The 15,848-nt window shown below is 39.4% G+C and overlaps 1 protein-coding gene across 2 annotated transcripts in view; it reads left to right on the top strand.

The window, feature by feature from the left end:
- Positions 1 to 15,848, top strand: part of FAM3B (FAM3 metabolism regulating signaling molecule B) — a 33,189-nt gene that overhangs the window by 5,969 nt on the left and 11,372 nt on the right. The window contains exons 3-9 of one of the 2 annotated variants that reach the window (XM_077818304.1): positions 2,519 to 2,662; positions 3,952 to 4,075; positions 5,524 to 5,582; positions 12,507 to 12,557; positions 13,131 to 13,218; positions 13,769 to 13,901; positions 14,731 to 14,794. In XM_077818304.1, coding sequence (XP_077674430.1) covers positions 2,608 to 2,662; positions 3,952 to 4,075; positions 5,524 to 5,582; positions 12,507 to 12,557; positions 13,131 to 13,218; positions 13,769 to 13,901; positions 14,731 to 14,794 — 574 coding nt within the window. In that variant the 5' untranslated portion in view covers positions 2,519 to 2,607. Of the gene's footprint in view, positions 1 to 2,518; positions 2,663 to 3,951; positions 4,076 to 5,523; positions 5,583 to 12,506; positions 12,558 to 13,130; positions 13,219 to 13,768; positions 13,902 to 14,730; positions 14,860 to 15,848 lie in introns of those variants that run through there. The other variant, XM_077818295.1, reaches the window with a different exon arrangement.

Here is a 15,848-nt window from a genome sequence, read left to right as displayed (position 1 = left end):
TCTAATTACCTCCATTTCTAGCATAGACCATGAGCAGCTTAACTCAGTTGTTAAAAACCCATATAAATTGGATAGTAATTAGAGCTGGTAAAAAAAATTTCCAGCAAAATCTTTTTCCATCAGAAAATGCTATTTTGTTGCAATCTAAACTCTCCTCAGCAATGTGTCAATTTTGATGAAATTTCATTAAAAAAATCAAAATTAAGCATTCTGATATAGTCAAAATGTTCTGTTTTGACTTCTGTGGACTAGGACATTTCAATTTTCCATTTTGAAGTGACTTTGTCTCCAATTTTTATTTTACATTCTAAATTATAATATAAAAAGTCAAAATGGATACAAAATATTTTGATTTTATTGAAGTGCAGTGTTTCACCTGACCCAAAATTGATTTTTATTTTACTTTTTTTATTTTTTTTACAAATTCTATTTTGCGGAAAATTTAGAAATTTCCACTGTGGCCAGATGACTATAGTAAAGTAGTGAGAAACACGTATGTTAGCCCCAGGCTAAACAAATCCCTGTTACCATAGTAACCAAATGGCTGTTGCTCCAGGTTAATCTAGGCACCTGGGGCCAATTAAGGGTCTTCCAGAAAGCAGTGGAGACAGGTTGATTGGGACACATGAAGTCAATCAAGGGCTGGCTGGAACTAGTTAAAAGCCTCCCAGTTAGTCAGTTAGAGGCATGTGTCAGGATTTGTAGGAGGAAGCCGCACTGCTGGAGAAACTGGGCAGGAAAAACCCTATCAGGCACAAGGAAGGAGGCCCTGAGGTAAGGGTGAAGTAGATGTTGAGGAAATGGGGGCTGCTGTGGGGAACTGGCCCAGGGAATTGTACTCGTTCTGTTTCAAAAGGTCAGCTACCAATAGCTGCAACTATTCGGGTCCCGGAGTAGAGGGCAGGCCCAGGCTTCCTCCTTCTTTCTCCCCAACTCTCCCCGATTAATCACAGAGACTGTGAGACAACAGAGACTGCGAGGGAGGGTTGCTTCTTCCCACCTTCCTTGCTGGCTTATGATGAAAATGGCTCGGAGTGTGTGACCCTTGACTCTAGAGAGAGAAGGGCCACATGGAGGGTCACAGTAAGCCTCTGAGGCTAGCGTAATCTGCCTGGAAGCACGGGATCCACTGGGACAAGGTCGGAGCTTTGTCACACCACGTAGCAAATCAGAATGAAAAAAATTCAGCATTTCAGAATTTGACATGAAACAGAAATGTTGGTTCCTGTACAGCCCTAGTGCTAACATTTTTAAACAACACTTAAATAAATCATGTTAACTTACGTAATTTTAAACTCAACCCACTTACCCCTCCAGCAAAGACTGGACCTAGCATGCTGGGATTGTGCTAAAGCACAGGGAATTTGTGAACTTCTTGCTCAGGAATTTGATTTGGGAACCACCCATATATCCCATATTTATTCCTGGGAAAGGAAACTTTAAAAATAAACAGGAGAATCTCCAAATTTGATGTTCATCCTCATTTTCTTGTCTGAACTGCTGAGTATTGTAAAAAAAGCTGCCATGTTTTCCCTGCCCCTTCCCCATCTTCCAGCCCCCCTAAAAGGCTGCATTTCAGTGATGGTTGAAGTAGTTCCTTAATTAACACAGTGTACATACTCACAATGTGAAGCACTTGGGTCATTTTGTGGTGAAAGATTCAATAGAAATGTGATATTTTATTAACATGGGGGTAGGGTGTATGACCCATCTCCAGGTCAGGGTATAAATTTTTATTTCTGGAGAAGGGGAAGCCAAGTGTCTGGTACAATGTGACTGTATTTATCAGCTTCACTCACAAAAACACAGCGGATACACACCTGTCTCCTTGCCCATATAGACACTACTATAGCTTCTACAATAGTGATGGAAATTATAGTATAAGTGAGAGAGGTTGGACTAGTGGCTGTTGTCACTCCACATCTCTGTGCAGGCTTCTGGGCCTCCAGATGTGTGCAAATCTAGATTTCACAACTCCATCCTCAATCTGAACCCCAATTCCATTTATATATCTGCCTATTCAGGCCTAGTTTAGTCTTCTCCTGTATTTCAAAGAGGATATGAAGAGCCCCCTGTAAGCTATCTGTAGGGTAGGTTTTTTAACTGCCACCTATCACCGTAGCATCTAGGTGCTGCCAATCTAAAATAGATAGGAATAGCCAAGTCTCTAGATGATTTCAGGGAATCTCTGGCATGTCTCCTTTTCAGGGTCAAACCTCTGCTTGGGGATAGAGTGGGTTTTTTTGTTGTTAATTGTGTTTTAAGACTTTTTTTTTTTTAGGGGTGGAAGGGGTTGTCATTGTTGAATGCCATGCTAACTAACTCTGTCTGCAGCCCCACCAAAGATCTCAAATGGTGTGGAATGCCTGTGCATCAGGACTGAATTTCCCGCTCTCAAAGTAGTGTATTTATGTAACAGCACCATAGAAGATGCTATATTTTTAGTAGCCCTGTGTAGACTTCTTATCACATGCTGCCTTTTTTCTCATTAAATAATGGATTTGTTGTTTCTTATCAGACCTTGCGAAGTTATCAGGACTTCTGTTAGCATCAGTGTGTGCTTGGTATTTGGGATACCTGTTTGCAGATGTCATACATGAAGATTCGATGTCATCAGCTATTGAAAATATTCAGAGAATTGGAGAGAAACCAGTACTTAAGGGTATGTGGTCACATGACTTTTTTTTCTGCTAATATGCAGTATATTATAAGTGAAGCACAGTGTTTTGTAATTTAACCTGCAAATGAGTTGTTAGTTAATGAATGATTGGTTATGTGGTGTTCTCCTAAGAATGAATGAGCAGATTGTATAATAAGTAGGGCTATCGATTAATCACAGTTAACTCATGTGATTAACTCAAAAAAACTGTGATTTAAAAAAAATCATGATTAATCACAGTTTTGATCTCACTCTTAAACGATAGAATACCAGTTGAAATTTATTAAATATTTTTGGATGTTTTCTACATTTGCAAATATATTTCAGTTACAACACAGAATACAAAGTGTACAGTGCTCACTTTATATTATTATATTACAAATATTTTCACTGGAAAAATGATAAAAGAAATAGTATTTTTCAGTTCACCTCATACAAGTACGGTAATGCAATCTTTCTATTGTGAAAGTAGAACTTACAAATGTAGATTTGTTTTGTGATATAACTGCACTCAAAAACAAAACAATGTAAAACTTCAGAGCCTACAAGTACACTCAGTCCTACTTCTTGTTCTTGTTTGAAATGCCTTTCAAAATCTGAGAGGGATGAGGTGTGGAGTATGCTTTCAGAAGACTTAAAAGAGCGACACTTCAATGCAGAAACTACAGAACGCAAACCACCAAAAAAGAAAATCAACCTTTTGCTGGTGTCATCTGACTCAGATGATGAAAATGAACATGCTTTGGTCCTCACTGCTTTGGATCGTTATCAGGCAGAACCCATAATCAGCATGGACGTATGTGCCCTAGAACAGTGGTTGGAGCATGAAAGGACATATGAATCTTCAGCGCATCTGGCGCATAAATATCTTGCAACACTGGCTACAACAGCGCCATGCGAACGTCTGTTCTCACTTTCAGGTGACATGAACAAGAAGCGAGCCTCAATATCTCCTGCAAATTGTAACCAAGCTTGTTTATCTGAGCAATTATCTACGTTTATAGTACGCTAGAACACTGGTCAAAAGATCATCTCAGAGGACTGCTGGACCCATTCTCCCCAATCAAATTCCTCTTTGCTCTCTACCCTCATTTGGCAAGCAGGTGCCAATTTCAAACCCATATAAATCTATGGTATTTTTGATATGATGTTTGTAGGTTGACAAGGTTTGCCTTTGTAAGTACTTGTGTGACCTTTCTCTGATATATTGAAATTAATTGGTCATTTTGGTATATGAATGGTGTTTTCATAGTTCTCAAACAAAGCATGTTCTGCTTTCTTATTCGCTACAGCCCCACCCCCCAAAAGACAGAAATGTGACCATTGGTCTCCGTGCTCACCTGGAAGCTATGCTTATCGATTACTCAGTGGTGGTGGCAAGGAAAAGTTGGCCAAGATTTGTTTTGAAGATGAGCTGTAAGTACCAGTCTACTTCGAGTCTAAGCAAGGGCTACCTGGAGTAGTAGGGGCATTTTGGTTTAGCAACAGACTAAACTTTTTTATAAAGAGACATTTCTTGGATTAACGCCAACTACATAATACAAAACCACCGATCTTGGGGTTTTCAACTTTCAATACTATTTACCATGTTATGCTCCTTACGTCCCTCAAGCAAGACACCACCATTTCAGCTCTCCTCTGTAAAGTATAGGTGTGATTCTAGGACAGGCACACAGCAAATGAAGCACGCTTGGAAATCCAGAGGTGGGATTCATTTAGATGTTGTGGTTTTTAATTTTAATTATTATTAAACTTTTTTTTAAAAACCTTTTAAATTTTGTTACATCTGATCCATATGTTTTCTCCCTTTGGGATAGATCATTGCTTTCTTCATCATTGGGTCGAAATGCTGTTTTCATTGAATTCAGCGCCAAAATTTTCACTGACTTTACTGAGGCAAAAATTTGACTCTCTGTCCTTATTTCTGTGTATCTGACACACCCCTGAAATTTTAATTTCTCTGTCTTCTGACTACATGATTGGCTTCATTGTGTCAACTCTTAGATATCTTATAACTTTAAACCCTGAATAATTCTGTTCCATCTGTGTGGAGAATGGCGCACACTCCCCCCCTTTTTTTTTAAAGCCCATTACCAACATTAAACTCCACCTAATTTTCTCTCTGTTCCATTGCATCTTTCCAGTCTCCCTCGCTGTATGTATTCTGAAAGTATACTTAGGTTGTTTCTTTGATACTTTAGATTTTTTCCTTTTAGTCTACTTTGTCATTTTGTTTTCTCTGTGCTTGTGTCACTAAAGTAATCTTTCTGTTCTATCTCTAACTTTTTTTTTTAACCTTGCATCTTGGCTTTTCTCTTTTGTTCATATAAACTGCTTTGGGCCAAGATTTTCAAAAGTGACTAATGATTGTGGGTGCCTCAGATTTCAGATGCACAACTTGAAACACTATAAAAGGGCCTAATTTTCAGAGGTTGGATGCTCAGTGCATTCTGAAAATCAGGCCTCTTTACAGTGTCTCAAGTTAGGCACTCAAAAACTGAGGCCCTTAAAATCACTAGTCACTTTTGAAAATCTTGGTGTGGAGCTGTTGTGAAGATACACTGGCCTATTCTATAAATCTGTGTGGAATGGTGCCACAAAACAAATTATTTTTTCTTTGGCATTGTTTTTACTCTGCTTGCGTTGCACTTGTACAGGTTACAGTTTTGAACTAGACTCATTATGGGTTCTCTGGAGGAGACGCGCCATAGATATTTAAGATATGGCTCCATTGCTTTCAGCAGACTCCTCAATTAAATGATTAAGCTAAAAACAAGAATACCAGGAATGACTTTGCCTAGGTAAATATCACCACCCTTCTCAAGTACAGTTCCTGACTGATGATGTATTTATTTCCATTTCAGGCTCATAAGTGAACAGAAGGGTAATGTTGGAAGAGGTATAAACATTGCTGTTGTGAATTGTAAGTAAGAGAGGAATGTTATGGGGACAATGGTAGTACACTAAGAAAAAAGATTGCATCTCAGACATGCAAAATCAAACAGTCTTCCTTCTATATTTTTAAACTACCACTTCCTCTCTGTTGGACACTTATGAAAGTAGAGTAACCAAGAACAATCATTGTTTGTCACTCCCAGTCACTTTTAGTGTGACCTTGCAATATATGAATGACTGAACCGAGAATCATTTGGATTCAAACTTTCCTCTCTTACACTCCCTCTCTGCCCCTTCCAGCAAGCTTTTACCTTCTAAATGAAAGGCAATTCCTGAAATATGAGTGATCGATACACTTCTTAAAATTGGGTAAAGAATGTTGATCTGAAGAGATGTATAGAAAGGACTACTGCAGATAGTGTAATGAGTTACTATTCTAGATAATAATATCTAACTTTTATACAGAGCTTTACATCTGTGGATCTCAAAGCGCTTTACACATGAGTTCAGTATTATCCCCATTTTACAGATAGGGAACCTGAGGCATAGAGTGGTAAAATTTCTGCCCTTGGCCTGTCTGGTGACTTTGGGCAAGTACCAGAAACAGAACTCAGGTCTCCTGAGTCCCAGTCCAGTGCTCTATATGCTTGGCCACAGTGATATTAGTCTCTGGTTTAAATCCTTAATTTAGTCTCTAGTCATAATGAGTTTTGGCTGCTCTCCGTGTATATCATTGTAACATCATCTTCTGCCCTCAAGTTTTTTGCACTCCCCTCTGTCCCTCCCACTTATGGGTGTAAAGGTACATGCAGTCCATCTATGGTACTGCCCCAGAGGAAAACCACAGCCTTCTCCGTGGCAGTAGTACAGAGACTGCCATTCACATCTCTTTCACCGCCTTAGAGGAGTTCTGTTTCCTTACACAGCAGCAGCTTGTAACTTTCTAGTTTATCAGATTCAAATTCCTCTTCGCTTTAACAAAAAGAAGCACTTGAAGAAAAAAAAATCTTAGAATAGTGGGGAAACAAAAAAGAAATAAGCTTGTTAAATTTTCAGTGGATGAGAATGGACAACCATGAAAAATTGTCCAAGTGGCCCTGGATTTTAAATTAGAGAGAGTAGATTTACTTTGCATGTCACGTAAAAGAAATTTCTCAGTTCTCTAATGACTAGGATGAGGTGCAATATATTTAATAGTGGCCCCTCCTGTGAGGAATAAGAGCCCTGAGTCTGGAAAAGAAGCTCAGATGTAGTGTGGTGTTTGCTTTGATGCAAAAATGTTGCAATATTAAAAACAAAAAATTTGTTCTGTTTGCCCACCCACTTGGAAGGTAAATAGCTACACAAAGAACCAAGTTGTGTACATTGGTGTGGCTCCATTGACATCAGAGATATCCTGTTTATATCAGCTGAGGAGCTGGTCCAAAATTTTCATTTCCTTGTCACCGAACTTACCTTGTATTTTTATTTTCTATTTTAAAAAAAAAATCATAAAGGATTTAGTGGCCACAGTAGACAACCAACTGAACATGAGTTCTTCGTGTGAGACTGTTACTAAAAGGGTGATCATGATCTTTGAACGTATAAGAAGAGGAATATCAAGTAGGAGTAGGGAGGTGCTATTACCTCTGTACGTGGCATTAGTGAGACCATTACTGGAATATTGTGTCTAGCTCTGGGGTCTACACTTCAAGAAAATGTTTAAAAATTGGAAAGGGTTCAGTAAAGAGCAGCAAAACTTTAATAATGAGAAACTACAGAAACTGAACCTAATTAGTTTATCCAAGAAAAGATTAAGAGGTGATGTGATCGTGGTCTCCAAGTACCTATGTGGGGAAGAGATTTCTGATAGTAGACAGCAGTTTAATCTAGCAGAAAAAGGCATAACAAAATCCAGTGATTGGAAACTGGCCAAATTCAGACTAGAAATACGGTGAAAATTTTAAACTGAGACAGTAATTAACCATTGGAACAACTTACTTACTAGTATAGTGAATTCTCTTGAAATCTTTACATCAAAACTAAATCTCTTTCTGAAGGATATGCTACAACTTAAACAGACATTATGGGTTTGATGTTGAAATTATTAGGTGGGGTCCTATGGCCTGTGTTATGCAGGAGGTCAGACCAGATAATCACAGTGGTCCTTTCGGGCCTTAGAGTGTGTGAAAATATTGCATAATAGAATATCTTCTATCCTTCCACTGAGAGGTAGTTTCTGGCTAAATAAATATTCACATGTACTCCTTAATTATCTTGCTTCCTTTATTCACTGGTTCAGATAGAAAAGTGGCCATATCTAACACTGCAATACAGTAAAACATCCTCTGCATATTTTCTAATTAATTAAACCTCTCCACTACAGACTGTATCAACACTTTTTTTTGTAGTATCACTTTAATATGTTAATTCACATTACTGTCCCCTTTCTATTCTGAATGACCAGTTTTTGTTGTTAAGGAAGAGAAAATTATAAACCAAGATTAACAACACAGGAAGAAAAAGCAATATTCCATATACAAGCACAGTAAAATCCAGCATCCTCAGTTTGGTGTGATCTCTGGTCTCTGCTCAAGAGAGGCCCAGGTCTGGAATGTTATTTCTCCAGTTCTGGACTCTGCCTCCTGAATTGTGGAAAATAACTTTTACAGAGTCCTGTGGTTTTAAGATATTTCCCCCTCCACCATGATCCTGCCAAGAAGGAGAGCCAAGATGAGCCAGAAAGGGAGCAGCAATTGTTAGATCTTCCCACTGAGTGGTAGCACACAGTGCTCCAGAGGAAAGCACCCTCCTCTACAGGGAAGTGTATATTGTTTCATGTTCTCTGTGTATATAAATCTCCCCACTGTATTTTCCACTGAATGCATCCGATGAAGTGAGCTGTAGCTCACGAAAGCTTATGCTCAAATAAATTTGTTAGTCTCTAAGGTGCCACAAGTACTCCTTTTCTTTTTGGAGATAAAGACTAACACGGCTGCTACTCTGAAACCTGTCATTATGCAAGGCACTGAATTTAGCTGTAGGGAGTGGAAATCTATCAACTTCATGAAAAAACTCGTACAGATACAGACAGACATCATCTTCCTTTCCAAATGCAAACAGATGGACATCATACCAAAAGGACTGAAGGTAAAAAATCCATTACAATCTACATACCACACAGACTATGCTGACAGCTTGTGCCACACACTCTCAAAGAAACTGCAGAACCACCTGATCAACATCCTCTATAGCAAACAGGGAAAGATTAAGAATGAGCTCTCAAAACTGGATACTCTCATAAAAAACCAACCTTCCGCACAAACTTCCTCGTGGCTGGACTTTACAAAAACTAGACAAGCCATTTACAGCACACACTTTGCTTCTCTACAAAAGAAAAAGGACACTAAACTATCTAAACTACTACATGCCACAAGGGGCCACAACAGTGTTTCCCTTAACCCACCCAGCAATATTGTTAATCTATCCAAATATACTCTTAGCCCAGCAGAAGAATATGTCCTATCTCGGGGCCTCTCCTTTTGCCCCTCCACCCGCACGAACATGATACAGTTCTGTGGTGACCTAGAATCCTATTTTCGACATCTCCGACTCAAGGAATATTTCCAACAAACCTCTGAACAACATACTAACCCAAAGAGACCTTCCTACCAAGATGACAAAAAGAAGGATTCTGGGTGGACTCCTCCTGAAGGTCGAAACAATAGACTGGACTTCTGCATAGAGTGCTACCACCGACATGCACGGGCTGAAATTGTGGAAAAGCAGCATCACTTGCCCCATAACCTCAGCAGTGCAGAACACAATGCCATCCACAGCCTCAGAAATAACTCTGACATCATAATCAAAAAGGCTGACAAAGGAGGTGCTGTCATCATCGTGAATAGGTCAGAATATGAACAAGAGGTTACTAGGCAGCTCTCCAACACCACTTTCTACAAGCCATTACCCTCTGATCCCACTGAGGGTTACCAAAAGAAACTACAGCATTTGCTCAAGAAACTCCCTGAAAAAGCACAAGAACAAATCCGCACAGACACACCCCTAGAACCTCGACCAGGGGTATTCTATCTGCTACCCAAGATCCATAAACCTGGAAATCCTGGATGCCTCATCATCTCAGGCATGGCACCCTGACAGCAGGATTGTCTGGCTATGTAGACTCCCTCCTCAAGCCCTATGCTACCAGCACTCACAGCTATCTTCGAGACATCACTGACTGTCTGAGGAAACTACAATCCATCGGTGATCTTCCTGAAAACACCATCCTGGCCATTATGGATGTAGAAGCCCTCTACACTAACATTCCACACAAAGATGGACTACAAGCCATCAGGAACAGTATCCCCGATAATGTCACAGCAAACCTGGTGGCTGAACTTTGTGACTTTGTCCTCACCCATAACTATTTCACATTTGAGGACAATGTATACCTTCAAATCAGCGGCACTGCTATGGGTACCCGCATGGCCCCACAGTATGCCAACGTTTTTATGGCTGACTTAGAACAACGCTTCCTCAGCTCTCGTCCCCTAATGCCCCTACTCTGCTTGCGCTACATTGATGACATCTTCATCATCTGGACCCATGGAAAAGAAGCCCTTGTGGAATTCCACCATGATTTCAACAATTTCCCTCCCCCATCCACCTCAGCCTGGATCAGTCCACACAAGAGATGCACTTCCTGGACACTACGGTGCTAATAAGCGATGGTCACATAAACACCACCCTATACCGGAAACGGAAACCTACTGACCGCTATGCCTACCTACATGCCTCCAGCTTTCATCCAGACCACACCACACGATCCATTGTCTACAGCCAAGCTCTATGATACAACCGCATTTGCTCCAACCCCTCAGACAGAGACAATCACCTACAAGATCTCTATCGAGCGTTCTTACAACTACAATACCTAACTGTTGAAGTGAAGAAACAGATTGACAGAGCCAGAAGAGTATCCAGAAGTTACCTACTACAGGACAGGCCTAACAAAGAAAATAACAGAACGCCACTAGCCATCACCTTCAGCCCCCAACTAAAACCTCTCCAACACATCATCAAGGATCTACAACCTATCCTGAAGGATGACCCATCACTCTCACAGATCTTGGAAGACAGGCCAGTCCTTGCTTACAGACAGCCCCCCAACCTGAAGCAAATACTCACCAGCAACCACACACCACACAACAGAACCACTAACCCAGGAACCTATCCTTGCAACAAAGCCTGTTGCCAACTGTGTCCACATATCTATTCGGGGACACCATCATAGGGCCTAATCACATCAGCCACACTATCAGAGGCTCATTCACCTGCACATCTACCAATGTGATATATGCCATCATGTGCCAGCAATGCCCCTCTGCCATGTACATTGGCCAAACTGGACAGTCTCTACGTAAGAGAACAAATGAACACAAATCAGACGTCAAGAATTATAACATTCAAAAACCAGTCGGAGAACACTTCAATCTCTTTGGTCACTCGATTTCAGACCTAAAAGTGGCAATTCTTCAACAAAAAAACTTCAAAAACAGACTCCAACGAGAGACTGCTGAATTGGAATTAATTTGCAAACTGGATACAATTAACTTAGGCTTGAATAAAGACTGGGAGTGGATGTGTCATTACACAAAGTAAAACTATTTTCCCTTGTTTATTTCCCTCTTCCCCCCTCCCCCACGCTGTTCCTCAGATGTTCTTGTCAACTGCTGGAAATGGCCCACCTTGATTATCACTACAAAAAGACCCCCCACCCCCGCTCTCCTGCTGGTAGTAGCTCACCTTACCTGGTCACTCTCGTTACAGTGTGTATGGTAACACCTATTGTTTCATGTTCTTTGTGTATATAGATCTCCCCACTGTATTTTCCACTGAATGCATCCGATGAAGTGAGCTGTAGCTCACGAAAGCTCATGCTCAAATAAATTGGTTAGTCTCTAAGGTGCCACAAGTACTCCTTTTCTTTTTGTATATCTTAGTAACTGATCAATGCCTGACTCCATTTGGCATTTGAAAGCATAACATGAAAATTGGTTACTGGATTTGCAGTTTTCCTACTCGCAAAAAAAGATGTTTCATGCATTTGTCAAAGAATTTTGAAGTCTTGAGAATTACCTCCAGTTTTACATCTGTTTCATGAACTCAAAAATAGGCCCACTTGGACAACAATGAAATTAATTATGATTATTGACTAAGATTTTCTCAAATGAGTAGTGAGTCTGGGAGCCTAACTTGAGCCACTATAAAGAGGCCAGATTTTTTGGAAAGTGCTGAGCTGCTGTCCACTGAAAATTAGGGCTATTGAAATTGTCTCAAGTTGGGCATCCAAAATCAACAGCCACTTGAAAACCTTAGCCGTTGTTCCCAACTCTAGTTAGGAATTAGTAGAAAGTGTATATGCAAGCACCAAAGCTTATAATACAATTCACTCATTCTTTTAAACATAAACTAAAAGAGTAAAGCCAATTCCATTATTTGAAAGAATCTGGGCAGAAATCTTTTATGTCATGCTACAGTTTTGGTGTTCAGTTGCAGGATAGCTTTAACAGATCACTTCTGTGTACCATTGGTGGGCAGGAATTAATGCTGTCAAGGAGAATCACTATGGTCATATATGTATACACCAGATTAATTTTTTAACTTAGAAGGAAATCTGGAACTAATGAAAACTAAAAATAAGTGCATCTATTATTTTATATTACTATAGTTTCAAGTTATCAGAGGGTAGCCGTGTTAGTCTGTATCCACAAAAACAACGAGGAGTCCGATGGCACCTTAAAGACTAACAGATTTATTTTAAATAAATAAAACAAATAAATCTGTTAGTCTTTAAGGTGCCCCTGGATTCCGTGTTGTTTTTATTTTTAGTTGTAACCATTGTGTTTACTTTCCCTTTACATATCCCCTTCCTTCCCCGTATTTAAAGAGAATCATTTCTTTATTGCAGATAAAACAGGAAAAGTTATATCTACAGAGTTTTTTGACATGTGGGAAGGAGGTAAGAGCCAAAGGTTACCAAATAAAAGTGGCAGAGGGTCTCTTGTAGACACTTTTCCATACAGAAGACATTTGGACTAAAAGTTTTTTCTTTTTCAATTAAATATTTGATAGTTGCTAAAGATCTCCAAGAATGATCAGTAATTAATCTAAAACAGATGGCAAAACAGATTTATCTCTGCTCATCTGGAGTACAGTTTAATACTAAAAAAAAAACCTAAATTGTGTCAGGCCTTTATTTCTAGATTGCTGTGCTGTAGGCAATCAGACTAGATGATCACGATGGTCCCTTCTGATCTTAAAGTCTATGAGTCTAATCTGTCTCCTCCTACTTACTCCAGAGCTCCTGAGAGGTGCTGATTATTCTGTATGCTCACTGTCTTCTGTGGGAGTTGAATGCACTCAGTACCTTTCAGGATTGGGCCCTCTGCCTGGTTATGGGGGAATTATCTGGCTAGAGAAAAATAACTTCTGTTTTTTGGAGAAGCAAAGCTGAAAAGTAGCAATAAACTGAGTATAAGGTGTTTTGTGCATCGGCATGGGCGTAATGAATAATCATTTGTTGTATCGACAGACTTCTCGGGACCCATGACTACTTTCATTAAAAATGCACCTCAAGGGTCACTTCTCTTGATGGTGACCCATGATGACGGAAGCAGCAGGTAAGCAAGAAAGTGTGTACCAGCCCAGTGCTAGAATAATAAATGGCTTGCAACTCAGGGTAGTAACCTTCTGAGAAGCAAAAGTTGTTACAGCTTGAGCTATGATCAGGTTTAATCACTTACCTCCTTCTCTCAGTCATTCGTTGCTGTCCCATTCAACACTTACCCATTTAACGCGGCCTGAACGTCTCAAAAAACACTGAGATTACATGAAATTTGTTCAAACAGTAAAATGTACAAAAGAGAGAGAATCCCTAATAACATAGAATTCTTCTCTCTGCTCCCCTGTGCAAACTCATTGTCTTTTATTAACATCAGTGGAGTTGCACAGGTGTAAGTGGACATAGAATTTGGTTCCATGAATTTTATGGCACATTACTGGACACTTCTCCAGTAGAAGATACAGGAAGGCTTTAAACATTATTCATTAATAGGAAATCAGAAATTACACCATAAAATATCAAGACTATATCCTTCCTTACGTAACTTATTTTTTTAAAGTTCTGAATTTCAAAGTCTCCAGTGTAAACTTTTTCAACTCTTCTACTAGATTAAAGGATGGTGCAAAAAAAGCAATAGCAGAGCTTGGCAGTAAAGAAATATGGAACTTGAAGTTCAGGTCAAGCTGGGCCTTTATAGCTGCCAAAGGTTTCAACCTACCAGATAACATTCAAAAAGAAAAGGTAGGGTTTATTTTGTTTTCTCTTTTGTTTCTTAAAACTATAATTTTCATAAACCCATCACAACCTTGTATTTGTGACTTCTTTCTGGAAACAAGTTTCCAAAAGTGACTAGTCATGTAGGATGTCTCAATTTTTGAAAGCCCAACTTTTGAGACACCTTTAAGGAGGTCTGAATTTCAGAGGGTAGGCGCTCAGCATTTTCTGAAAATCAGGACCCTTTAAGAGTCTCAAGATGGACACCCAGGCAGGGAGATGTCCAAAATCGCAAGTCATTTTTGAAAATCTTGGCTTCTTCAGACTTGACGAAAATTTAACAGGAATCATTTCTGTATCAGAACTTCTCCTCATAGCAGTGGTATTTTAATTTATATGCTCCATACAGTCATCTTTCTGTGATGCAAGGAGGGGGAAAGAAATTGAAATGCTTGGCCCAGCTCAGTTTCCACAGATTTCTCTAACTATTCTATTTTATGAAGATCTATGGAATTATCCCTAGTTTCACATCTTTTCCAGAATGTTGTTGGGTGTTACTTACTGAAACCGATTACCTACAGGAAAGACTTCAACATCATTGTCCTATACTGTGAGGTCTTCTGGGCAATAAGGGGTTTGGATTATAACATTTTGAGGAATGATTATATAATAGATAATGGGGTGAGGAGGTGCCAGTTTAAGATAAGCAAAATGTGAAGTGTATCTGATGATTTCCAACCCCCTGTCTCCATATCTTTTCCCTCTTGGTACACAGGGAAGCATGAAGTTTTCCAGGATGACAGTCTATAAACAATAAACGGAAGGGGGGTTTTTTGTTTGTTTTTTTTTTAACCAGATCAACCATTCTGAGAATAGCAAGAACAGATATAACGGCTGGCCAGCTGAAATCCAGATAGAAGGTTGTATCCCAGTAAACCTGATCTGATCTTACATTTTGCTAATAAAATCATATAAATTATTTGTATATGTGGTTGCAGTTATAAAATCGATAAGCATCTAAACAGCTGCTATAAACTAATAAAGTAATATATACAGTTTTAACCACTTGTCCTTCAGAGGTGGTGTTCTGCAATTGGTCTGAAAGCAAATACCTGTTTTAATGACAAGTGCAGAGGATAAAATCCATTTTCTGGTCTGTAAGTATGATGGTATGGTAGATCTGCCAGGATTATCAAAATGGTACTGTATTGTCACTGTGAATGGCAAGTCTAATTTTTTACAGGGTGCTTTCTGCTCTAGGTTTTAGGAGGAAACAAGATATAAAACCAAGTTCTATTTCTTCTATCACAGAATTCCTAGCAGTGAAACAGATTACTCTGATGCAGTGAATTAGTAATTCTTTATCTCCTAAGAAAAGTTTGAATTGCCATTACTTTTAATGTACTGATAATTAACCTATTCTAGCTGCGAGTCACTTATAAGAATTCTGTGCTGATGATCTACACCCTTAAATTTTATGGGTTTGCTCCTTCACCCCACCCCCCTTTAACTTACTGAAAAAACTGTTCAAAGTAACGTCATACAAAAATCACTGTTCAGTCACTGTTGTGTGTGTTGGTTCTCTTCCATTTCCTTTGTTTGGATGTTGCCTGTTTACACTGTAAGCTCCTCAGGTCAGACATATTATCGTTATATTTGTCTGTAAACTACCTAGCAGACTGTTGGCACTACAAACCCCTTAGTAAATTCAGATCAGATCCAGTGTAACACCTGCTGAATGTGGCCTCATTCCTATAATTTATGTAATGAAGTTTTCATCTAGCTATAATGAGGCTGGCTCATACTGTAAGGTAGATTTACTGACATTTGTGGGCTGCTTAGGAAATGTCTGCACTGCAATTAAAAACCCACGGCTGGCCCATGGCAGCTGGCTTGGGTTCATGGTGCTCAGGTGAAAGGGCTGTTTAATTGCGGTTGTATCACCTTTGGGGTTTAGAGAGCATGGCCCCTTTA

This window comes from Eretmochelys imbricata, chromosome 1, assembly GCF_965152235.1.
Source record: "Eretmochelys imbricata isolate rEreImb1 chromosome 1, rEreImb1.hap1, whole genome shotgun sequence".
NCBI classification, from domain to species: Eukaryota; Metazoa; Chordata; order Testudines; family Cheloniidae; genus Eretmochelys; species Eretmochelys imbricata.
Note: the sequence above shows the minus strand (reverse complement) of the source record. Positions and strands in the feature narration are given on the sequence as shown.